General features: G+C 41.7%; 1 protein-coding gene and 1 long non-coding RNA gene across 3 annotated transcripts in view; one reads left to right on the top strand and one right to left on the bottom strand.

Moving 5' to 3' along the window:
• Positions 1-11,698, bottom strand: part of TMEM135 (transmembrane protein 135) — a 160,362-nt gene extending 148,664 nt beyond the window's left edge. The window contains exons 1-2 of one of the 2 annotated variants that reach the window (XM_032099118.1): positions 11,502-11,698; positions 1,203-1,330 (exon numbers count right to left, since the gene is read on the bottom strand). In XM_032099118.1, coding sequence (XP_031955009.1) covers positions 1,203-1,330; positions 11,502-11,642 — 269 coding nt within the window. In that variant the 5' untranslated portion in view covers positions 11,643-11,698. The remainder of the gene's footprint in view (positions 1-1,202; positions 1,331-11,501) is intronic. The other variant, XM_032099119.1, reaches the window with a different exon arrangement.
• Positions 11,699-15,820: 4,122 nt separating this feature from the next.
• LOC116439498 lies at positions 15,821-24,538 on the top strand. The gene is made up of 3 exons (XR_004238178.1): positions 15,821-16,461; positions 18,357-18,503; positions 19,576-24,538. It is a non-coding gene; the product is annotated as an uncharacterized LOC116439498 (long non-coding RNA).
• The last annotated feature ends 1,922 nt before the right edge of the window (positions 24,539-26,460 follow it).

Raw genomic sequence — 26,460 nt, 5'->3', positions numbered from 1 at the left:
TCCACGTAGGTGAAAGTGATGCCATACCAACTGGCTTCAGAGCAAGACACTCATCCCTTACCTGCTTCAGTAACTAGTACAGGCACAGATCTGCTAGATGGCTAATATCCTCTGTAACGGGAACTGCTGAAAACCATAAAACTTAAAACCATACCAGCTTAATTTAGAGAATAACATTTAACTACAGCACCGGGGTAAAGAACTGCAGATTTACAGGCAAATACATGGCAGAATAAGGAAGGGCATCTATAGTTCAGAGGAATAAAGAAATCGATATTAATACAACCTAGATTGCTAGAAAACATCATATTCTTTAGAGCTCATTACTTATAGATTCACTTTGAACTTTGAAAATTATTTACTTGAAAAGCATTCCATGGCTCCTCAGCCAGTTCCTCTTCTTTTCTGCCTTCTCCTTCAGCTTTGAAGGAAAGTTTAGAGGCTTCTAAATAGATTTAGAAGTAGGGCATAATGGGTTTATCTTTTAGAGGGGCTGTCGAGTGTGCTGTCAGTTAACTTTCAAACACTCATAGCTACTGTAGGCTTTACTTGTCTATGTGTAACATCTCTTACAATCAATGCATAATCATATTAATAAACAGCAACTTTTAGTTTTTAACTATCCTGATAGTTACTGGAAATATATGCTGGAAACAGAATACAGAAGTGCCCTTTATGCTCATTTTTCAGAGGAAGTCTGTATCTTACAGAATCCCAGAAGCTCTGCTGGGATTTCCTTCATTTATGACCATAAAGGAAGTACAAACTTGGATGGCTGGATAAAGTTCAGGATAATTAAAAGTTATCACAGCCTCTGCATCAGGAAAATAGAAACCAATATCAAATTACATCAATTATTTCTAGGAAGGAAAGAGTAGGCCTTTTTAATTCCCCCCTAGAATCTATTTGAATTTCCTGCAACAACGTATTTTGAATCAGTAAAACAGAGAAAAAGAAGCAAAGTTGATACCTTGACTTGTTTACTCATTTAAAAGATTACAAAAATGAGAATAAAATAACTTTAAAAAGCAAAGTTTCATATTCAAATGGTAAGATCAGAAATCAAGATGATTGCTGTAGCTTTTCTTACTCCAAAACATTACAAACAAGCCTATTACAAAAAGAAACAAATGATTATACAAATTGAAAAGCTGCACAAAAAGTAGCTTTACTATGTTTCATTTTTAGGATAGTATACCAACCTTAGAATGCAAAAGCAAGCAATATACAACGTCCCATTTGCTGTCAGAAAGGAAGTTGACTGCAAGACCTCAGGTAGCAGTTTGTACAAATAATAGTCAAGTTTTCGTTTCCTGAGAATAGCTGCAATCTGAGGGAGAAGGGAAGAAAAAGAATGGGGGACAAACTTTAATTCAGTTAGGCACTTTTTTGCACATCGTAAAGAATAATAAAAAGAGAAATGGAAAATGAGACATGCCCATTTAAGTAGTAAAACAAAGCATCTTAAACTTTATGATCAATACCACAAAGGTTTCCTTTGAACTTGTTCCAGCCGTTACAATATTTATACCAGGAAATACATCAAGCAATCTGAAATGGGAAGAAGAAGAGGAATTTTATTACCTTGTTACCTTTGGCCATAATTGCCAGATATTAAAACTTTTAAGATGCAATATATCTACCGAGTTTTGTCTTCAAGACAGTTGGACAATCACATAATGATGTTCAGAATATCACTGAAGTAATCCAAATAAAGACCTTACACAGTGTCTGTGAAGTGGTGATGTATTTTTAAAAGTTTTCTACTACAGTTAAATTACTGCAAGTCCTCAAAAAATGTTCACCATCTCCTGGAAGAACAACACATTCCTGATGTATTTTATAGAACTGGTATATTATCTAAACAACTGTCTATGGCAGAAAAGAGTCTCAATCTACAAAATAAACATTCTTTTTGGTCAGTTTAATGTACGTCCCATGTATTACAAAGAATAGCTTATTTAATGACTCAAACACAAAAGGTCCCCAAACTTTTTTTTGTCTACAGAAATTCTGCAATTAGCTAATGGGAAGATGTAGAAAACAAGGCCTGTCTCAGACGTACCCAGGGCTAAGACAAGAGGCAACAGACAAGCTCAAGTATAAGAAACTCTGCTTAGACCTAACAAAGAAAAATTTTCATTTGAGGGTGGCTGAATATTGGAGCAGGTTGCCCAAAGTGATTGTGGACTCTCCATCACTGGAGACCCTTGAAACTTAACAAGAAAATTCCTTGAGCAATCTCAGGGCCTCCCAAGGTCCCTTCAGCCTTTGTACTCCTACAACTCCATGAAACTCTATTTTGAGTGCACCATGAGACAGATTCTATTATTTTTTCATTCTAATAGCATTATTATCTTTATCTGCACTGATCCCCCAGGAGCCTCAAAACTGGCAGGAGTTTTTGGTCAATGCTTAGAGAAGTTCCAAACAGACTGAGCTTCATATTGCTGGTGCTGATAAGAAGAAAGAAAGGCATCCTGTCAAATCCATAGTGCCAACACCTCTCAAAGTCTTGGTTGTGAGAGGGAGCTATTCTGCTGAAACTGAATAGCAAGTAGATGTTTTAGAATCAGAGATGGGATGAGGATTCTGCTAAAACTAACCACGGGAAAGTTCTGCCAAAATCTTGTTTCCAAAATGAAGCTTGAGTTAAGGATTAAGAAGAAATCCATGCATGAATCGACCTCTGATAACAGATGTACACATTACTTAATCAAGTGTCAAGACTGCTTTAAGCATAATGGATTAGGCAATAATGCAATCCAGATAATCTTTCTGTTGAGGGAAAGTCTTAATATAGTCTAAATGCTGGATAACTAGTTGCTACCCACTCAGCTATTTCTAGCATATTGTAGGAAGGACATGAACACTGGAACAAAATAACAATTTTTTTATTTTAAGAACACAGCCCTTACAGCCAAGTGTGAAGCCTTGCTCCCTCAGACCAAAGTGCCGGAAGTGCAACACGCAAAGACTGGTATCTTACAAATTAATGTCAAATCAAAGTAAAAAATTTATTTCTGTAATGTCTCCAGCAAGTTTTATATTAATGTAAATTTCTGCTTTCTCTTCTCTGTACTATCCTACTCCCAAGTGAAAAACAGAAAAGAACCAGAAACAGTAACACACAATTCCACAGAAAATTGCTCACCCAAATTGAAAGAGATGTATGTGTGACAGCAATAGAGCTTCATGAACACCCATCAAAAAAAAAAAAGCTTATAAAAGCTGATAATTTTCTTACTTCTTTATAGACATCTATGAAGCTAAATGTTGTGTAGAGCTAAAAGCAGGCAAGAGCAGACTATAGAGTTCCTCTCCTCTACCACCAGTGGTGTGATTACATGGAAAAAATACCAGATATTTCTGGATACCCTTCTGCTGTCCCTCTCAGTTCCATACATTTCAGAAAAGTATTATGAAAGTGCAGAGAGATTATGAAATCTGATGTCAGAATGCAGGAGTTCTTCGCCGCCACTGGGATATACTTCACTCAAATCAGCTGGGAAGACTTTATGATGAAAACCAAATTCTTATAATAAATGCACTGCTCAAGGCTTAGCAGTGGATGTCAGTAGCAGAAAGAATGGAAAGAGGAATCAGGACTCCCAGCAGGTACTTCCTTGGCAAAATAATAATCTCCATGAAGATCCTAACAGATGAATTAAAAAAAAAAAGCCTGGTCAGTATTAATAAAGAAACAGACAGAAAAAAATATTTTCTAGCATTAACTATAGAATTCACACAACTGCATTTTGACTCCTTAACATAAAAAATGTAATTATAAAAAAATCAGTCCACCAGTTTCAGGACACCTCAGTTTGTGGAATATCATTACTCAAGTCCTTTTTCTTTTTTTAACTTAGTCTTTATATACAAATGTTAAGCCCCACTGAACTGAAAAAAAATCAGAATTTATTTATTCTGTCCTAACCATGGAAAGAATATATGTAATTCCAACACCATCCCTAAACAACAGCTGCATAGTGTACTGCAAGATTTGAGCTAGGCTATTGGTGTTCCAGGGGAAAAGGAACACGAGACTCAAACCCAAGCTTTGCCATGATTTGAGGAACCAGCCAGGCCTGATTATTTTCATGATGTGTCATGTAACACCTACAAGTATTCATCACCCAACCACAATAACCTCAGATTCACCTCCAGTATCCTCAATCCTCACCTATATCCCTGAACTACGGATTCCACAAGAGGCACTGCACCCAAAGGATGGTTTCACTTAATGAATGTACTAATTGGCTGACCAATGTAGAGTCTGACAGGTTAGGCAGCAGGCTAAAAAAAACCACAGGCTTTCTGCCAACTCTGTTGTCATGTGTAGAACATTTCTGTCTCTCCCTCCTCCATCCTCCCTCCTTAACCTTAAGTTTGTACAAAGTGTATGACTTTAAGGACTACTCCTCCATCAAAATTTAGTGGAATTAGACAACACATACAACACTGACTGATGGAAAATGGAAACAAGCACTACCATCTCTCATTCCTTCAAGACATCCAGCTGAAATCAACCACATCATAACAAACTTTTATTTCAAAAAAGAGGAAAAAAAAGAGAAAATAAGAAAAATTTTAAAAAAACGTTATAGAAATATGCAGACACTTAGCCAAATCTTTAGGAAAGCAGAGTTCAATAGCATTTATAACCACAACTATCAGACAGGTTCAGGCACTTTAAAATGCAAATTTAGAGATGACCAATACAACTGTGCACATGGTTTATATAATCCATATGCTGCAAGTCATTAAAAACCCAAGGAAAATTTTATAAATTAAGTCACATGAATCTAAAAGCAAAGCAATCCCCAGTATTTAAAATCGTTAAGAAAATTCCTCAGATTACTCAAATGGCAGGCAGAGCTACAAAGAAATGTCAGATTTCTTTCACAATTGTATTCAATTATTTTTATGTTCTTTTATAATCATTTGCAAATTTTTACAAATTTTACAAGAACATTATTCCTTTGTTTCATAAAAATTATTTTTAACTGCTTTGGAGTAACTGAATCTCAAAATGCCCTCAGGTAACACTTGGGTTTTGAAAGACACTTGTTCAAATAAGCAATTTCTTTCTCATGCGTCCTCTGAAACACTCAGATTTGTTTTTCCTCAATCAGCTCATCCCTTCCTGATTTCACTGATTACAAAACCTGGCTTCCAGATTGTTTAATTTCATAACTCCATTGAGGAAGAGTGTACACCTCCTGCTCTCTCAGTTGCCCTGTCTCGTGTGAGATGTTCTATGAGGATCACCATCAGTGGGCTGGCTTGTTTTGATTTGGATTTTTCCAAATTTTCCGTATCACCCAACCAACTAAAAGAAGAAAGAAACAGCACTCACATACTCTTTGAATGACATTTAAATTACCTTCAAGCCTGGAATCACTCTCATTCCATGACAACTTATCTTTACTATTTGTTTTCCTTCTACTGAAATGAGTAGGAGACTGTATTTCATTCCCCTTAAAATGTCTAACTCAGCATAATTTTCAAGGATTGCCCTCCTAGGAGTGCCCTACAAATTCTTGCACTCTACTCTAAAGCTGTAACAAGTTAAGAGAACAGGTTGATTCCTTGATAAACAGTCCCTTTAATGATTTTTGCTAGTTCCCAGGATTCGTAGCGTTTTTACCAAGATCTTTGCTCAGTCAGTCAAGGCCGAGGCTTTCCCTGATTTCCAACATTACCGTGATGCAGGCTCCTAGTTACCCCTTGCATCTTTGAGTATAAATTCTTTGGTTCACCTAAATTCATTACATGACTCTTTTTAAATTCTCAGCATCTCAGCAAAAGACGATTTTTGTTTATTTTCAATTTATGAAAGAACTTTATAGCATGGCCCAAAAGCCACCTGAACAGAGTGAAATGATCACAGCGTGGAATGAAGAAGTCACAGGTTCTTACTTTAATAACATTTAGGCTAATTTTAGTAATATTTAAGCCAGCCTCCATAAGAATCTAAAGACAAGAAGACAGTGACCTTCGTGTCATTCATAACACAGCAGAGAGATACAGGACACTGCACAGTACTAAGATGAACAGATATCCAAAAGAAGGCAATCACACACCACCATCACAGTAATTCTAGGTACTGGATCTGACAGAGCAGAGATTACTGACAGCCTAACCCAGAGACCCAAGTTGGCATACAGAAGCATATTCCAGAGTAACATCCTCCCTAGTCTCCCCACCCTACTTCCAAACACACAATGGTTTACAGCACAAACAAGGAAAAAAATCACATTTTAATATACCCAGCAAGTCCAGAGTATTTTAGAATACAATCTGGCCAGTACAGCCTTCTTGCACACCTCAGAGAGATGATACATGACGACTCTATCTATGTTGGCGGGTAAGAGAGGATCCACTTCAGTGCCTTTTAGCTGGCTTCCCAGCTTTGCTCAGGACCAGTTCAAACAGCTTTCCCAAGGGAAGCTGCATGTGAAGCGAGCCTGAAGCAGCAGCAGCACAGCCAGTGTGCACTATCTATCCCTGGGAACAACCTCTGGCCCAATCCTAAAGCAATGTGCATACAGCCAGGAAAGTAATGCGAGACTCACACTTCATCTTGATCTTTTGGCTGGTGATTCTGTCGTACCTGTAACAGTTTTCAAAATAATTCATTAGCACAATGAGAGTTGTTCTTGCTGTTGTTACCTCCAGCGTCTTGGGGTGTCAAACAATGATTTACCTGTGAAGTGACCTGCCAGCTGCCACTGCAGCTCCCTGGCCCATGCTGTACTCATACCAATGTCCTCCCACTGATATTGCACAGGAAGAAAAAAACAGCTTATATTTTTACAATAGCTGATAGCATTTGTGTCTCTGAGAGTATGATATACAACGCTGACCTATTCCTAGAGAGGTTACAGAATAAATAATGCAGATTAAGATACAGAATACAGATATTGATGGGTCAAACAGGGCTCAGAAAGACAACAGCACTGGAATCCTAAGTAGAAAAAAAACCCCTTCTGACACAGAGAGAGAAGAAGCAATTGGCATCTAAGAACCGGAAGGTTATTCTAGGCACAGGAAGAAGCAGATATGGCACAAGTATGAAGAAATATTAGAAGTGAAACAAAAATGAGAATCAAAAGTAAGGAAATGAGCATGAAAAGAGTGTGAGAAGAAATTAAGAAAGAAAAATAATCAATAAAATACAGCAGGTGCTGAGGATCATTAAAATCTGTACTGGAGCAGCAGACTCTGGTTACATCTGTTCTAAAGAGATGATTGAACCATCCCTCAGTTCAGAGGACACTTGAAACAGACCCGCTGGCACTCACACTGCTTTAGGCCTGCTGCTCCTCTCCTCTCTGCCAGCAGATCTTTGTGGGAGAGGTGTCTGGAGTCAGAGCCAGGAGTAAGCCAAGAGTCAGCCCAGGCCAGTGCTCAAGCTGTGTTCTGGCTGTGCCCTTTAGCAGCAGGAAGGAAGGGCAGCAGATACAGAGTAGGAAGGAGCTGGTGCTGGGGAGAAAGGACAGAAGATGTAGGTGGGGAGAGGAAGACCTGTCTTTGAAAGGAAAAGGGGCAGGACAGAAGTTAGGTTGGAAAGTGAGGGAGGGAACCTGTCTTAAATTAGGTGAAGAGAGTAGATGATCAGACTAAGAGAACACAAAGGTAAATGGCATGAATGACTCTTGCCATCCCACTGGCAAAAGGTTAGAAGAATGAGCTCTAGATCTGTTACTACAATGTAGCAAACAAACAATTTTTACCTTATTTAAATTAGGTGAAAATGTTATCTGATCAGATTATCTCTGGTACACTATAAAGACTTCATAAAAATGACTAAGCATATTTATCTACTGCAAAATGTTGCAAAATCAGCAAACAAATGTCTAAAACTTACAAATCCCCAGGAAATAGAGGCCTTTGCTCTAATGCATGTGAAAAATAGCACTCTTCCCATGTGAAATCAACAGAATCTTGGGAAATGGAAGCTGAAATAACTCAAAGCCAGTATTCCAGCCTTTTTATTCCCAGCTTCATGCAATTTCCCTGTTGAATCATTCTCTTGTCCTCACCTCTGTGAATTTCTAGAAGTCTGACTTCTTCAGCTTTGAAAATACAAGATGACACCGTCACATTTTGTTTAGCTTTGACTTGTGTAAAAACAAAGTATACATGGAATAAAATACAGCAAATTATGAGGAAGGACTTTTCATTGAAGTTTTAAGATATCAAGGCAGATGGTTTTCAAAAAGTACAATTACAATGTTTATGGAAGATTGTTTAGAGTTTCTTCTGCAGGTAGAGATGCTAAGCCACTTTTTTTTTTTAAGTGGGTCTCATAAGATTTGCTCACCAGGACGTTTGGTTTGTGAAAACAAAAGCAGCCTTACTTAAAAACAGGCATTCCTATCAGCCACTTCATATGGGGAGGAACAATTCAATTTAGATGTGAAATCTATTTTCACTAAAGCAATCCATTTGTACTGAACCAAAAATAACGACGGTGCAAGTATGGTGTCTCAAGGCTATATTTTTTCCAACTAAAAAAAACACTCCAGCACAATTACTAAAAAGAGAAGGGGAAAAAACAACAACTAAACAAAGAGCACAGCATTACTTAAAAGCAAAGACTCTATACAGCTATGTAATGACAGCCAATATTTCACTTACTAACACCACTTAATTTAGGTCCATCAGTCTCCCACTGACACAAGAGAAACAAAGCATTTAAAAGATGTGGGGTGAAGCTGTTATAGAGTTTGGACTCTGGATTGTAACTGTCCCTAAACATGTTCTCTCAGAGAACAACCTCTGGCTATTTATTCTCAACTATTCATTCTCATTCATTTCTTCACAAGCTTTTGTGAAAGGAAACTCTTTCATCTCCTTTCCTTAGTTATTAGCTTGTGGCAACAGGAGGTTCAATCAGAAGCCATTTTACAGGCTTGACATAGAAAAATGAAGTGCATTTTTTGTTGCTGAGCCCTACAAAGGACAGGGCCTATGTACTACCAGAAACATTCTGAACATACACTGACATAAATATAAAGGCAAAATAACTTAAGTTCATCCCCTTATGTGAACCTCAGAATACAGAAAAGGTCTGAACATTTGTGCTGTCCAACTGCTGTATTTCATTTACAAATAAAAGGTTTTCAAGCACAGCCATAAGTCTAGCAAAGAATTAATTTTGTGATGACTCTCTTAATTCAGGACTGTTCTTTCCCTGCCAAGCTGCTTAATGTGCAAACCTTCTGCTTCCTCCTTTGCAGTCCACACTCCACCCTTTTCCTCCTTACCTTACACTGGCTCTGGTGCTCATCAAATCCTGCTTAATAATTCAATTCATTACTGTAACTGAAAATTACCCCAGCTAAAAGCAGGGTAAGTAACCTCTTCCAGGTTAGCTCATGGAGAGATGAAGTCCAGAATCACACAAAGAAAAGTACAGTTATGTGTCTGGGAGCAGAGACTGGCAAGTGCTTCCTCTGTCTTTAGACAGCAGCAAGATTTTAGAGCAGCTAAGCTTTAGATTACTCTGGCAAGTCAAGTTAAATACTATCAACAAAAACCTAAGAGAAACTAAACTAAACTGCAAAGAAGACAGTGTAAAAACTGAGGCAGAGGTTTTACAATGCAGCAAGACATTGGTTGAGAAGGTTCCCACCCCACTTCGGGTTTATGACAAGATGTAACTGTTTATGTGGTCACAATGCAAAACAGACCAGAAAAACATTTTGGATTTTTAGGTTTGCTTTTCTTTTCAAAGAAATAAAAAGTGGGAGCTTTCCCCCTAACCCGTGACTGCACAACTGAGTGAACCGTAACAGAGCTATGAGCAGGAAATCTCTTGACTGGGTTTGGCTGTTGGGGAATTTTGATTTAATTACAGAACTGTTTAAGCTGCTTTATCTTTAGCCAGACCTGACAGATCACCACTACACCTCTCATGGCTTGCTTCAGGCCCATGCTCTGCTGTACAAGTATTAATGCTCCCACAGAGCAAACTAGATCAGAAAACAGATTCAAAGAAAATAGTACTGGGTAAAGGAAGAGGAGAAAAGAGAATGTTCTTCTCTGTATTAGTTTCATGACACAGCTTACTGTAAGCTCCCACCAACAGCTGCCACTCCTGTCTGTGGCAGTTCAGAGTGAAAATGTTCATTGTCAGACATGACAACTCCTTAGGTTCACACTGCTACCAGTTACTATTTTATCATATAAAAAGATGTCACAATTTTCACTCAATAAACCCTTCAGTGGAAGCTTAACTGAATTATGTCAGTCCCACTCCTTTCCTTCTCTTTATTACATAGCTCAATAATTTTGTTGCACCACCACTGGTGCAGACTCAATGATTTGTGTTCCTTTCTGTCAAGTTAGCTTGGGGGCGGCTCGGTGGCCAGCTCACTCCTCAATCCCCTAAGTACCACTACAGGAGAAGCACAGAGGTGGGGACAGAGGGAAGATCTCACCTGCAGCGATTCCAGCTTAGATCGGCTTTCAGGATATGTTTACAGAGATGATGCAAACAGATCCCAGCTCTCCTATCTACACCCTAATTTGCTGGAAATGCGCCAGCTGCTACTGAGGTGATATAACCAAGTCTGACTGCACACTCACACTAAGACACCTCACCTGTAGGATACTCTCTGAATACTCAGACTCCTTTAGCCTTAATGCATTTTTTTAGTCTTGCTTCATTATGCAATGGCATCTCCTTGATCTTAAAGCACTGATTACCAAGGTGTCACCAACAGCAAGACACACATGCACTACACTTGCTGCTGCAAAGACACAATGCTAGCCTCCCAGGCAAACACTGGGGCTTTTTATTCAGGCATCATAGGTACTGGAAGATGACAAAAGTACGATGTTCAGGTTGTGCCCATGCCCTCCTACCCACCAGCACCAATCCTCTCACAGTGTGTTATGCCTCCAGATTCCACCACCCCCTATGCCCTTCCTCTGCCCTACTCGTGCCAGATGATACAACATATTCTCCCTGTCATGCCTTTCGCCCCTCAAACACCAGGTTCTCCCCACCAGACAACCCTCCAGCCCTCAAACCAAAAGGCCCCACCATCATCCCTCTCCTCCCCAGCACCAGACTCCGCCCCAAAACATACTATTTGCTATTCTTCCCCTTCACTCCAGGATCAGGCTGTCCCTTGACTTGTCTCCTGCCCCTTGCCTCCGACCATAACCCTCTCCCCCCACCCCAGACCAGCCTCCCTTCCTTAATATGCCTTACGTCCTTCCCCACCACCCCAGGCCAGACTCCCGTTGCCACGGCACCGCTTGTGCCCTCCCCAAACACCCCCTATAGTCTTCCCCCTTGCCTCAGGCCAGGCTCCCACCATGTCCTTTATAGGCCCCCTTCCACCCCAGGCCAGGTTCCCCCCCGGCGCCCTGGTATCCACCCGGCGCCAGGCTCCCCCCGCCTCTGATACCCCACTGCCCTTGTTCTCTCAGGCCAGGCCCCCCCTTAGGCCGGGCTGACGCACATACGCACACACACCCACCAGGTAGAGGGTGCCGTAGATGCGGAGGGACTCTGCCAGGGCGCTCTGGGTGACGTGCAGCACAGCCGAGGAGCACTGCGGGTGCCAGGTGTGCCCGATCTCGTAGCAGCTGTGGGGGATGGACTTGCTCAGTGCCGCCATCTTTGCAGCGCGCGCGCGGAGGGGAGGGGGGCGCGGGGCGCGCGCGGCCGCCGCGTCACCGCCGCTGCCGGGGGAAGAGGTCGCGCGGGGCGCAGCGCGCGCCGGGGTTACTCGCGGGCACAGCCGCTCTTCCCACGCCCCCCGCCCCGCGCGCGCGCCGCTCGCGTGAGGCCCGCAGCCAATCCTCGGCCGCCGGGGAGCGGCCGGGGCCGGGGGTGGCGCGAGCAGCCGGGCGGGGGGGCCGGGCGGCGCATGGGGGGGGGGGGAGCGCGCGGCGGCGCTGAGGGCGTGTGTCCCCGTGTGTGTGTGTGTGTGTCCCCGTGTCCCCGTCTGTGTGTGTGTGTGTGTGTCCCCGTGTGTGTGTGTGTGTGTCCCCGTGTCCCCGTCTGTGTGTGTGTGTGTGTGTCCCCGTGTCCCCGTCTGTGTGTGTGTGTGTGTGTGTCCCCGTGTCCCCGTCTGTGTGTGTGTGTGTGTGTCCCCGTGTCCCCGTCTGTGTGTGTGTGTGTGTGTGTCCCCGTGTGTGTGTGCACGCCCCGTGTCCTTGGGTGTCCCATATGCGCATCCCGTGTCCTTTGCGTGTCCCACGTGTGTCCCCCGTGTGTGCTTTGTTTGTCCCGTGTGTGTCCCGTGTCCTGTCACACACCCGTCGCGGCACGGGGATTTATGTGCCTGTACAAAGCTATGTGTCTACTTTGTGAGGTCAAAGTCGCAGCCGTACGGATTTTGGGATGTCTGCCCTGAGAGCCGCCCGCACGAGTCGGCTGATTCTCATCGTGGTGCTGAGAGGTTTCAGTGCAGGGCAAGGAGCCCGCACTGAGCTCAGAATTAAAGGTCATCTTGCAGTTTGCTCGCAGCCTGTGACGGCAGCGACATGTCCTTCAGCTCACTCCACTCATGCACTCCTGTTCCTTCTGTTTCTCATGTCATCCCGCCTCTCCTGAGCCCCTGGATAATGTCAAACACTCTGTTTCCTGTCTTAGCTGGTATGGCCTCCTCACACACTTAAGGTCTGACTCCTGTGGTTATAGTGTTTGCAGGCTGACTCTGGAGAGTTTTGTAAACTTGCTGGGACGTAGATTGGCATCTGCATGGCTCCACGTGCAGAACTGTGTATTAAGTGCAAAGTCTTCCTAAAAAGAAACTCTTTAATTATTAACACAGTGATACCAGAAAAGTGAAAAAAATGCACACATGCACACACACACAATGTCCCGCGTGTCCCCTGTGTCCCGTCACCTCTGCAGGGGATGAATGTAGGGAGAAGCTGCCAGCAAGTCCCTCCGTGACAGGGGGCCAGCAGCAGCCCCCAGTGCCACAGCAGAGGGTAGGATGGCCAGCCGGGGAGACGATTAATTAAGGCTGAAAGGGACCGCTGGAGGTCATCTCATCCAAGCTCCCCTCTTAAGCAGGTTCCCCTAAAGCACGTCACTCAGGATTGTGTCCGGGCAGCTTTTGGATATCTCCAGTGAGGGAGGCTCCACAACCTCTCTGGGCAGCCTTCTACAGTGCTCGGTTACCTACATAGTAAGGAAGTTCTTCCTCGTGTTCAGGTGGAACTTCCTGTGCATTAATTTCTGCCTGTTGCTTCTTGTCCTCTTGCTTGGCAACACCAAGAAGAGCCTGGCTCCATCCTCTTGGCACACCCCCTTCAGATAGTTACAGATAATGACAAGGTCCCCCTCTCAGTTGTCTCCAGGCTAAACAGCCGCAGGTCCCTCAGCCTTTCCTCATATGAAAGTTGCTTCAGTCCCCTAATCACCTTTGGACACAATGGAGTTTTTATAAAACCGTGAAGGCAATGACTGATGACACAGTTACAGCTCAGTTGCAAAACTGGCATCTGGATCCAGCTTGAAATTTTGCTAATTTAGGGACCAAAGGGGCTGTGTGTATCAAGACCTGAGGATTTTACTTGGGTCTTTGTTAAATAACAGTTCAAAAACACTCTGTCCTGATGAAGCAAGTACACTCTGTATCTCCTTTGCTGTGGTCAAGAAGAGATTGTTTCAAGACCTAGGTGAGACATACATCCTATAGGATGTCTATAGGAAGATCAGCAAACTAACCAGCAGTCCAATGCAGACTTAGAACAGAAGCAGCAAGAAAATTCCGTCCTCTTACAGCCTGGCTCCAAATAATCCTGTTGTAGTGTTCGCCTCACTGATCAGACTTGAGACCAGCCCGTACCACTTCCAAAAAGATAAAACAAATTTGTCACTGATTTTGCAAACTCCTTTACTGTTCTTCCAAAGGAGCTTGCTGTGGGTGCAAGATCATGCTTGCATTTCTATTTTAGCAGCCCACAGATGGGTAGGTTGGATGGTTCACAGAACTTGGGGCTGCTGAGAGACTTTTGCAGACTCCCAACAAATCTGCAGTAGGAGATCTTTGGCCTAAATAATTCAATTATGCTATTTCAGTCAAGCATATCTGACCAACCAACCCTCTTTAGGTAGAACTCTGTCTATGACAGCTTGTATTTAAAATGTAGAAGGCCCTAGAGATAACTTTAAATTCAGTTTCAGTGCTGGGGTACAGCTCCCCTGCAGCTGTGGCTGTGTGGCTGCCTCAGGGAGTGAATATTGCTGTGTGCTGGCCCTTGCAGGGAAGCAGCATTGGCAGTATAACCTGCTGCAGTGTTGTCTGGACTTTGGCTTGGACCTAGTGCCTTGCTTGCTGTTTTTGTATTACTCTGTAAAAAACTGCTTGTGGGCAGAAAAGGCAATTATTTCCTAAGTTACGGATTCTGGCTCTCTTTGCTTGCATGTTTTGGCCTTGATACTACTCTGGGCTTAGGGCTTGGTTGCTGCCTTGTATTTGTAGGCAGAGAGCTATGGCACATACAATAATAATAATTGCTCAAGCTAATGATTTCACATCTGACACACGTTTTTGCAGACAGTCCTGATTTTGGAACCACTTGCCCTGCTCAAGTTAAGGAAAAGTGGTAGAGAAGGATCCAACAAGATACTTTGTTCCTTTGTGCAGCACCCCTGATCAGCTGAAGAGTTGCCTGCTCAGAACTGAAAGCTTTTTCGTGTCTCCTATTGAGTCAGCTGAGGAAGACTCTGATGATGCACTGATAAAGAAAGCAGCACAGCCCTGACCTTGCTCCAGGCCCTTTTCCATGGGGTTGCAAAACTCTGAGAAGAAGCCCTGGGGGAGAAGCCACATGGGAATACCGCTGATGGTCCAACTGGCATTGGATGCTACACCAGGCTACTCTGACCTGGGAAATCTACCCTTGATTGGAATAGGGACAAAAAAGTCTCAGAAAAGGATGGAATCTCATGAATTAAAATAAAACAATAAAGACGTTTACTTTTGCCCCATAAGCGCCCAGGCTTTTCAGGAATGCTTCTTGTTGCATGAACAAGGCTCTATACTGGGAATAGCAGGGTGTGTCTGTAATGTTACTTAAACAAACACTAGTGGTGAATCCTGTGGCATAAAGCCAAGTGATGTGGCACACGCTGTTCAGAACTTGCCTTGTAAATTCCAGGTGCCTTGGAGAGAGCTACCCAGAGTAGTCCCAAAACCAAAGCCAGGGAGAGAGCTAACTGCTAAGCAACATGAATGGTGGGGGAGTTGAGAGCTCAGCTTAGTCCCTGGTCTTTGTTGATGTAACAGAGTGAAAGATACCAATGGGTCTGCATAAAAATGTAGGCTGACAAAAATACGAGCCTCATTATACTAGCAATGATGCCCTGGGCTCCACGCCTTGTGTCACAGAACAGAGCGATGTGGCAGCATCTCACTGCATTGAGACTCTGTTCCAGCTGCTCACGGATCCATTTGCAGCTGGGTTAACAAAATGCAGCTTCCAGCACAAGACTCTGGCCAGACTCACTCTTTAACAAGGTACCTTAAGTGATGGACATCACTGCAATCCTTTAGTTTACCCATGCAGATGATAACTGATTATATTATGGAGTCAGATGGCTTGGGTAGCAGTTGCTGAATGAAGAAAAGTAGTCCCTGCCTTTCCAGGTTGTAGTGCATCTCACAGTTTGGAACATTCTCTGCTGCTATCTTCAGCATCTGCCAAGTCTGCTACCTACAAATAAATTACGTATCTCATCCCATGAGAGTACCTGGAGATGTGAAGCTTTTTCTCTTGCCTTCACACTGAGCAGTTATCAGTGTTAGGAAGTGGCCTAACCGGGAATCCAAGGCAGAGCATTTAACTAATTAGAACAAAACCAGGCAGAAAAAAATAAACTGAGGAAAAACCAGGGGACTTGACATTTCAGGAGGCTTTGCCTTCCAAATACATTGGGATCTGGGAAATCTTGTCTCTAAATATTTTTAAATATCAGAACAATCTGGAAACATTTTAGCTTGGAAGAAATGTTATGCTTTGCCCTCTCCATTCCCTCATGTTGCTTTCCAACTTGTGATTTGGGGTTTTTTTTGCTATTTGTTTTCTCCCTTGGGACAAGGGATCCAACTTTTCCCTGCTACTCATGCCGTTCTCAGTGCCTGCACTTCAGTTCTGGAAGTAACATCTCTTTCTGATAAGAGCTGCTCTTTCCACCAGTAGGGTTTTTTTGCACTCACTTAATTTCCTGCTTTTCCCATTCTTCTACTCTCATTGTTATTATCCCTCTGTTTGTTCTCCAGCCATCTGTGCAATTGTCTCATCATAAAGTTTATGAAATCCAGACCAAAAAATATTCTGCTGCTAAAAAAGCTAGGAATTAAATCAATTCTTCTCTTCAGGTCAGTGGTGACAATGTGTACATGCAGATATCTACTTCCTCCAGTGAACTGCATAGGAACTCCAGTCTCCATTTCTTCTCAAAATCCAGGACAAATGGTAGGTACAGTATATAATTAGTTTCTTTAGAAATAAACCACAATCTTGTAACATACATCACTAATACATGAAATGGCTGTATTGAATGGGACTGAATGGCCATTAATTGAGAGGATTTACTTTCTTCCAAGAAAAGAAGGGCCCTTTAAGAACTACATTTCACCCTTGTGCCTGAAACTACTTACGCTTTTAACCCAACCCATTTTGCATTATTTGAAGAGAAATTCTCTTCTGGCTTGCAACCATGAATGCTACTTGTTCATTTCTTAGCAGGGGAAAAGCTCAATACCCTTATGTTTGTGGATATTTCAAGGTAAAGGAATTATCTGGAAGTTTTCCCATTTTCCAGATGTAGTAATGTCCAAACTAAATATGGGATGGACTGTGGGATAATACCCTGTGAACACTTTAATACACACAGTAATATCCTCATGTTTATACAAATATGGATTTTTTTCCAGACAGAAATGTTGCAGTCTTTCTTACAGAGGTACCAAGGATTATATTAAGAAAACAAAATCATAACATTCACCACACTGACTGTGTGGGCCAAACCAAGAGATGACATACTGAGCCATATTCATGCTACTGGCATCAGTTGAATTGTACTTCAACTGTATTTAGCCTATGGTGTTGCTGTTCCTGGAGACAGTGATTTCTTCTTTCTAAATCAGGTGACAGAATTGGTCATTAAAGGCTAAATTAAGCCACTGCTTTCACTACAGAAGGAATGAGAGGCAGTGTATGTGGACACACCATCCCAAGAGCAGCCCAAAACAGCAGCTGTGACCCTGCTGCTTCTTCTCTGCTCTCCTGCTTTCCAGGAAAGTGCTTTCTGTAGTTCTGGAAGGAATGCAAAAATCAGTCTTGCATCATCTGGGTACCTCGGCTTGAAACCCCTTTGCCCGGTTCCCTACCTTTGTTTGACTGAAACCACTACAACACACCTTTACACCACCCAAAGAGAGCAAAATCTTTTCTGGTGCTATCAAAAGGTATGGCTGCCCATGCTCTACAGTCACAGTGCTGTGTCTGGAGTTCATGTCCTTCCTCTGCCATCCTCTTGTCTTGATGGTTATCAAATTGAGCATTCAGGAAAGACCTGTCTCACATAGCTCCGACGTCCTTCATTTCTGCCTACCAGGTGGGGGCAGCAGCCTTCAAACATGCAGGTGGTAATCACCTTTCCAAGACCATGGGTGGGAAGGATGGGAGCAGCTGGGATTCCACGCTGCTGCACGCAGGAAGCTCAGAGGCAGCATCAGACGGGTCTCCACTCCTAAAGAGGTCCAAGAAGTCTAGTAGAGCTCTGCACCTCTATTGTGTATGACACCTGATAGCTAAATTGCTATCTGGAACTTTTTTGGGCCTTTTGTATGATACCTGAGATCAATATGCTATAGAGAGGTCTGGCCCTAAGTAGGATAGATACCATCCAGTCACTGTCATTTGCCCATAGGAGCAGCAGTGAGTGGTGGGCTGTTCTTCAGCAGCGTCAATGCCAAGGATCTCTCAGTAAGTAGGAGAGAAAAAGGAGACAGGAATGAATGATGACATCCTCAAGTAAAAACTTTTGTTTGCCACTCCCAACTTTTTTGAGGTCATTATTGAGACATTATTTATTCTTCAAACACAAGCATTTTTCAGTCATGATCTTAAGAAAATACTCAGAAGGTGCCATTTTTTTTTCCTGTTTTGGAGTTTCTAGTGTGCTTAAAGGTTCTGTAATAAAACTGTCCATCCATCACGTTGGGGTGCTGAGGCCACAGACAGAAATGTAATTATTCTAAAGCAATTTAGCACCCAACAGCTCCTTTGAAAATTAATGATAGTTTTGAGGAACTCAGCGCTTTTGAAAAGGCTTTCAATTTAATCCTGATTTTCTTTTTTTCCAGAAGAATAATGAACAATAAATTTCAGCTATGTAGTTTTCAAATGCTCATGTTGAAATAGCCTCATCACTCGTGCTGCCAGCACTTGGATGTCACAGCAGTAGACTTCAAGAGCCTAAGTAGCAGTTGCTGAACTACTTCATTTTTCAGGTTTGTATTTTCAAACAGGCAGTGTTTGTGGGTTGTCCTGGGTTAATAAACTACACTGTCCTTCAGCAGGACTGTGGCTGTCCAAAGCTGAGATCAAGGTGAATGGCTCAGAGGAGGCTCTTTGAGGCAGGCTGCTCCCTTTGCCTTTATTTTCCCACTTTGCTGCCAATTGTCTTGAAAGTGCTTTTAATTACAGATTAAAGAAACAACACACCCATGATTACTATTAGCTTTTGAAATACTGTGTTTAGGTGGGAAGATGCAGCTTTAGACATCCACATTTGGACCTCCTGTCCAAAATTGAGGCAGTGTAAAAAACAGTTGTGGATTTGCTGGAACTGCAACATCAGGCTCTGCTGTTGGTTCATCTCTGCTGGACCAAGCTTTGTGAATGTATATGAACAAGAATCAAGGAAACAAGTGGAAGCAAACAAGTTAAAACACTCAAAAGAACCATTTTTAAACACAGAAGCATTCAGAGAACAAAACCTTCTTTTCAGCACCTCTGGCTCATTCCTAGAAGCCATTTCTAACATTTCTGATAAATAAGTTGAGAAAGTCACTAAAGCCTAGCAACATCACAGTGTCCCTAGGAAAAAGAGAAGCACCAAAGAGCCTTGAGAAAACTCTGAATAATGCAGAAAGCAAGAATAAATATTTATATATGTGGTATTGTTAAAACTCTCAAGCAGCATAAACACAGTAAACAATAGCAAATAATAGGATATTTCTGTTTGTTTCCCCACACTTGAGATGACCTAACCTACCTTAAGCATGGTTCTACTTTGGGACGTGTGAGTTATTTGATCAACCCAAACTTGTGAAAATAAACACTATTATTCTACTGTTTACATTCTTTTGTTCTCTGTAAATAGACTGAGGACTAGCAAAGTAAATTATAATAAAATACAAATCAAAATAAAAACTGCCGATAAAGCAGAAACAACACAAGTGGGAAAAAATGTAATAAACACAGAAATAATGAAGTTAAATACTCATCACTGAGCACAGCTCTGTGTGCTCCAGATGACTTTGTCACTGTTTTATGGTTGTGTTCTGATCTCATTTACAGACACCTCCTGCAGAGACTTCCCTCATGCTGAGACATCCCTGGCATGACCAAGAGAAAAACTTAACATCTTGGGGTCAGTATTTTCAGAGAACCCTGTGGAGTTAGGTCTTCAGATTTCATTGGATTTCAGTGCAGGTTGAACACCTAAATTTGTGTCTCTGAAAAAAATCCCCTTGTAAAGTAATAGCCCACTTCTTTGTCCCTACCCTGTATTGTCTTCCAGACACTATTTTCCAGTGTTTTTTCTAGTTGTAAGTAAATGCTGTGGGACTATATTAGTATCTGAGGATCCAGCTAGAAGAGATGAACTTGATTATAAAGTCTTTATTAAGAATAGGTTTGCTCTCTGGGCCCTAGGCCCAAAACTTCATCCATGCCTCTGTGTGGCAGTGACATCTTGAAGGCGTGTCTTTCAGATCAGTTAATGTCCAGATTTGTGCACATCATGTGTTAAGAATTACTACTGTTTGTAACATCAATGATAGGGCTTTCACCACTCCCTGGGAGAAGTCATTTTGCAGCCTGATATATGTCACTGTTGGAAGGCTTCTCTTGATATTTTTTTAATGGTTTTTTAGCGCTGGAAGACTGAAGATAGAAAGCAAAAAGCTCACTGTGTTGGCTAGAGCTCAGTATGCATGTGCCTATGCCTGTGCATAGAGATGTGGTAACTGGTCAGACATGGTATCATTTTACATTCCCCTCCCACACCAGAAAAGCACCTTCCTTCTTTATCCTATTTATAGAAAATAAAAGAATTTCCTTGGTTCTTTTTTTGGACAAGAAATGTAATGTTAATGTTTTACACAGATCTCTTCAGTCAGAAGCCCAGGAGGGAATCAATACAGCCCTGGCTGGGAGAGCATGCTGCCTCTAAAAACAAGGCAGTAAGGATAGTTAATGACCTGATGTCCACAGATGTCCAAATTCTGTCTCAGTGCCAAAAAAAAGGATTAACCCAAATGATATAGTTCAAGTAAGTTCCCTCATAGCAGAATTTAAGCAAACTTCACAGGGGAAATCATAATGTATGCAAGAAACTATACCTCCTCCTGGCACTCCCACACCCAATGAACTGCATCCATCTCTCCTTAGGGAGAAAGATGTAAAAATAGCACAGAAAAGCATACTTTCAGAGGATAAAGTGAAATTTTAAATTAACTAAATAGCTCAGGTTGAAAGAGTATGCAGCTTTTACCAATGTATGAAGGAGTTATAACTACTGGTGGTCCAAAAAAAGAGATACACAAGTTTACACACTTACCTGAAGTTCATTGTCTCAAAACAAATGTCGCTTAACATCCAGCAACTCAGTTTGGTTTAGCGAAAGAAAGTAAATCCATCTCTCACCAATACAGCTTTCCAGAAGGATTTTTGAAATCCTCTTTTCCCTTGTGTCTACTTAACAAATGATCTCTGGAAATGCTGGCTATTTACTTACAGAAATCATATTCTTGGGACCCAGTTTATCCTTTCATAATTCAAAGGCTGGAGGGGCATGGTATTACGTTTTATGTGCGAGTCTTACAATAAAGATGTTAAAATGATCCTCTAGTCAGGCTGAAGAATATTTATCCTATAGTCATGCACTGTTGCCCAAGGGTTTTTGTATAAATTCTTCCTTGATCCGCACTCTCCTATTTAACTTGAGCCTCTGTTAGTTCCTCTTACCTTTACCCAACTGCCTGAAGCAGCTAAGGAATGAGATACACATCCTGAGCTCCTTTGATAGTCAAGGCAGAGGGAAGCATCTCCAGTGCAGCCACCTTAGATCTGAACTGGACTCAATTACCTTCTCTATCTGCCTTGCCCACACGGTATTCAATGGAGGCTAACCCAGCACCCGCAAAGGCTATCAAAAAACTACATCCCTGCATCAGATGCATAGGAAGGAGAGGCAGGCTTTGGGGCAGCACAGAGAGGGTCACTGGCTTTTGCAGTGGTTGCCTTCCACTGCAGTCATCTTGGCATGGTGGCAAAGAGAGCCTTTGAGAGCCTTTCCTGCAGGATTACAACATGGAGGGGTCACTCTACCTCAGCCTCAGGAACCAACTGCACTGGAAGGGCAGATACGGTGGCTTTTGTCTAAATTTGGAGCCCAATTCTTCACTGCTTTTCCCCATATGATGAGAGCAAAGGGGGTTGTTTTTGTGTTTATCTTCCTTCCAATTAATTTCTTCATATATTTGAAGTAATTTTATATCATAAACTGAATAATAACCTCACCTCTCAATATAGCACCATGCCCAGTTGTAGCCTGAAATTTTCATATTTGGGAAATAATCTGCTCCAGTTTTACATGGGGAATATTTAGGTTGGATGGCAGCTTTCTTACATTTTTTCAATGCACTTTTTTAGGAGTTTTCTTTTTATATTTTTCATAATTCCCCAAGGATGTGTGTATAGTGTCAACAGTACTGAATGACATGATCTTTTACTGTAAGGAACTGAAATATCATGGTAATCTAGTTTTCATGGTAATTTGGCCCATGGAAGTCTCTCCCAGGGATAAAAATGCCTGAGAAAAATGGAATTCACATAAACTCTCATTCTTTTCTATGTTCATGTATGAGTCTATGGGGAAATAGATGAATTGTCAGCCTCCAAATATAAATTACACTGCCCAAGAATGAAAGATCAGTACATGCTCAAATTCCAGATCCAGTAATAATAAAAATAAAATTCAGCATTAGTTCCATTGATAACAAAACCTCAGTACAGTGCAAAAATACCACCGTGATCAGCACAATATACAAGAAGAAGGGTGCGGTTCCCTCACAGCTGAAGCCAAACTAAGCTGATCTGTTTCCTTTCATGGTCACACCACCCCTCCTTGTCATCACAGCACTATTTATTTTATTCTGTTAGTTTTCTAACAATTAGTACCTGGGCCTACCCTGCCCTGCCAGGGAGTCAGAGGAAGAGCACATATGTACAAAGTGTAAGGTGGGTTGCACTCCACATAATCGCCTGTATGCGTGCAAGGAACATAAGGCAAATGTAGAATGGCAGCAAAGCCTTCTGCACAAGACAGAATGGCATTATTTATGCACCAACTAATTTGAAAGTCCTTTGGTTTGTGTAACAGTAATCTATATGATTGATTTGCCATCTTGGATAGAAATTAGGAAACCTGTTTGCCAAAGACTTGCCAAACCAGTCCTTCTCAATGTCTGGTATGACATTTATGTGTTTGTCTTCCTGTGAACGTAGGACTAGTTTAAGTGTATAGGAATAGGTAAAGAAAAAGAAAAGCTATGAATATCATATGGTTAATGGAAGAGCAGCTCTGTCTGTGTGAGAAAGGGGAATAAACTATTCTGGAAGAGAAAGTAGAATAAAGCAGATATCTTTTGCAATTATATCCATGCTGGGTGTATAAATATATTAGCAAAAACTCATCTCCTTAAATAAAATAACTATACAGCTCTCAAACTGAATGCATACTGAAATCATTTAAAGAGAAAACAACCATAAATAAATAATTTTTTTTTTTAAGTCAGAAAAAAATAAAAGAATCACAGTGGAGACAAGAATTTGGAAATAATTAGCACTCAGTAACTGTGTTTTAAATGGCCCACAAAGTGAAGAATAGTGCCACTGTAAACTGGGCAGTCCAGCTAGAACTGGAAGACTCAAGTATTGCTGCTTATTTAAAGTTCTCTGTGATTCTATAAGGACCTGGAGGCAGTGGTGTGTATAACTTAAAGCTGCATTACTAGTGCATGACGCGGCTCCCGAGAGCAATGTCCCGTATCCGCACCGGGACAGGTTTCACTCCTGTGTCCAGTTCCCCCTTTGTGTATTCACAGGCACCACAAAAGCAACGTGAATGCAGCAAACTTCACCTCTTGGCAGATGTCGAGTTTCTTTCCCAGGAGAATGACCCTGCCGCCTGCCTAACACAATACAAAGAAGGGTTTTTTCCAGCCGTGCCCTGCAAGTCAATACTCGCTGTTATGTAACTAAACACAGCATATCAGCTCACATAGCCTTTTTAATGGGGAAAAACAGTACTTTTTAAGATTTGTGGCCAGATTCATCACACGCCTGACAGCTCTGTGCTGCTCCAATGACACAGAACAGCTTTCAGCCTGCAATAACTGATTGATTAAACCAGCTCGTCATGGTATCACTGGAGCAGTGCAAACCAGCTGAAGCATAACAGTAAACCTACCTCCTCAGCTTGGATTTCGAGGGATTTATATCTCAGCCTGATATAATTTCCAAAGATAAAACATTTAATGGATTAATTAATTAATATGCATGCTTAAAAGCTTGATATTTACTTATTTGGTAATAAGTTAATTAACTTAAATGTTTGACATCTTAGTGCTTATTTACTGGGTAATACATTTGAGGAGAAAGCACTGTAGGATGATTTTTAAAAAATCTGTCCCCCTGTGTCCATAAGCATGTTTGTGTGATGTTGGTGACAACTGGACGTGAGGACGAGGACTGAGTGCAACCGGGGTGAGTTAGGAGCAGTAAGTTATCTCAGCATCTCACATAAGGCAGAAAGAGTCCCTCTTAAATCAAGTCCACTGAAATTTGCTTCACAGAATGTGCAAAACGACACCAAAAGCCAAGTGCAATGTTGCTTATGGACAGCAAACACACAGGAAATAACCTCTGATGCTGCCATAGAATTAAAGCAAAACAGGATGCAGAAAGGTTTAGTGGGAAAGATGACTCTGCAAAAAGGAAACTAAGCCTTATTTATAAAGCAAGACTCATGACCTTTCAGGGAGAGAGAGCCCAGCCTGTCATTTTCTACCATGGCTAAATCACGCCTCATGAGCAATCAGTCTATTATTTCCAAAATTTTCAGGCTAATTTGCTATTGCGAAATGAAACTTCTTCAAACGAGACAAAAGGTGCATTCCTCCTTCACGATTGCACTCTGCACATGCCAAATCTGAAGTTACAAACCCAAGCTGTTTTGGACTTATCTGAGCATTAAAAAAAAAAGGCGGGGGGGGGGGGGGGGGGGGGACCTCAGAACAATCTTCGGAGAAGAAAACTGTTCATCAGTTTCCAAAAAACACCAATCACTTGGGCTAAGGTCAGTTTGGGAAATTTCAAGCCAAAATGTGAGGTTCTGAGCATTATAGAAGTAATGGTGAGCAGCAGTTTAAGCTGAAAGTCATTCTGAGAGACAAAAACATTAATTCCAAAGTTCATGTTGAGTTTTGCCTCCACCATGGCTCTGATTTTCAAAAGTCTACTGATTGTCCCAAAGGGAAGAGATGTTCTTGAAACCAGTTATGCTGTATCTCTGCAGCAGAGCTTTCCTGAGAGGTCTGTCAAAATTAGGCAAGGGAAGAGGGCAGGGTGTTTTGGACAGGATTTGTATTTTAGGACAACATTCCATAAATGTAGATACACTAGGGAAAAGTCATTGTACAAATGTTTTTGTCTCACTAGATCCTGAGAGTGACTTTGCCTCACAGCTTCTTGCCTGTTCTGCTAGGCTGGTTGGAGAGGTATATCAATCCGAATTATATGAGGAAAGAGGCTTTTGGAAAACTGATTAAAAGTTTTTTAAAAATTGAAGTTATTCTTTAAGTTAGAAAGAGAAGTACCTGTGTGAAAAAAAAATATTGACACATAGATGAAGTGACCTAAGTGGCCTTTATATGGACACCATTCATCTTATGAAATTTATGGACAGCTTTGCTCCCTGTTTCCCATGGAACACTGTGTGTGATACCTCTGTGCCACCTGGATTTCTAACCCCACCCATCACCTGAAAAATACTCTTGTATTATTGAATGGTTTTGATGCTATCTAAATGCAAAGGATTTATGCATATTAAGTAGAACTGAAACTTCCTGTTTACAATGCTATAAAAGCAAATTCTGAGGTCTCTCTGCAAACCAAATATTGACTTTTAAGGGTCATGGAGCAACTATTGACCCAAATTGGCATGCAAGGAATTACACATCTGAATCTAGATATGGGATCTGTGTCACAGCTTAGCTGCACTGAAGCACCATCGAGAAATTACAGTCATAACTGCATGAAAACAGAGATTCACAGCCTGTCAGGAGACTTGTGCTCTAGACTCACTACTGATATTGTCTGGGTCTCCCTTTGCACAGAGAGCTGGCTCACATGGAGTCACAAAAGGTAGAAACCTAAAGAGAGTATCCTGAGAGTTTCAGGAGCCAAATCCCATTGGGTCAGTCCCAGAAGGATTCTGCAGTGTGCTATGGCAGGTAAATTTTCATATAATATATGCTTTATTTTAAAGTCTGGGACAAGTCCTGTCCCACTGAGATCAGTGTTGATTGATTCAACTTCATGGAATACGAGTGCCACAATGTGCACTACCTTGGGCACTGGTGTTATCTGTATTATATCTGCTCTCTACGATTACCTGAAGCCAAGTTGGGGGCAGTCTCTTCTCCCAGTGAACAACAGAACAAGAGGAAATGGCCTCAAGTTGCACCAGGAGAGGTTTAGATTATATATCAGGAAAAATTGCTTTACTGAAGAGGTGATTATGTGCTGGAACAGGCTACTCAAGGAAGTGATGGAATCACCATTCCTGGAAGTGTTCAAAAAACATGTAAATGTGGCACTTAGAGACATGGTTTAGTGGTGGACTTGGCAGTGCTGGATTAGTGCTTGCAGTGGATGATCTTCTCCAACTTTAATGTTTCTACGATTCTATGAATACTTTATATGTAAAACCCCTGATATTTGTGCGTGTAAATATATTTACATATCTGTATCTACACATGTGCATAAACACATATGCAGCTCATTGCACTGGGTTTGTTTCTGACATTGCGTAAAGCCACGTTCACTGGAAGTGTCATGACGATACCACTTCTTTTCTGACTGTTACTGGACAATTGAAATGATGATGATAATGGA

Source organism: Corvus moneduloides, chromosome 2 (assembly GCF_009650955.1).
Source record: "Corvus moneduloides isolate bCorMon1 chromosome 2, bCorMon1.pri, whole genome shotgun sequence".
NCBI lineage: Eukaryota > Metazoa > Chordata > Aves > Passeriformes > Corvidae > Corvus > Corvus moneduloides.
Note: the sequence above shows the minus strand (reverse complement) of the source record. Positions and strands in the feature narration are given on the sequence as shown.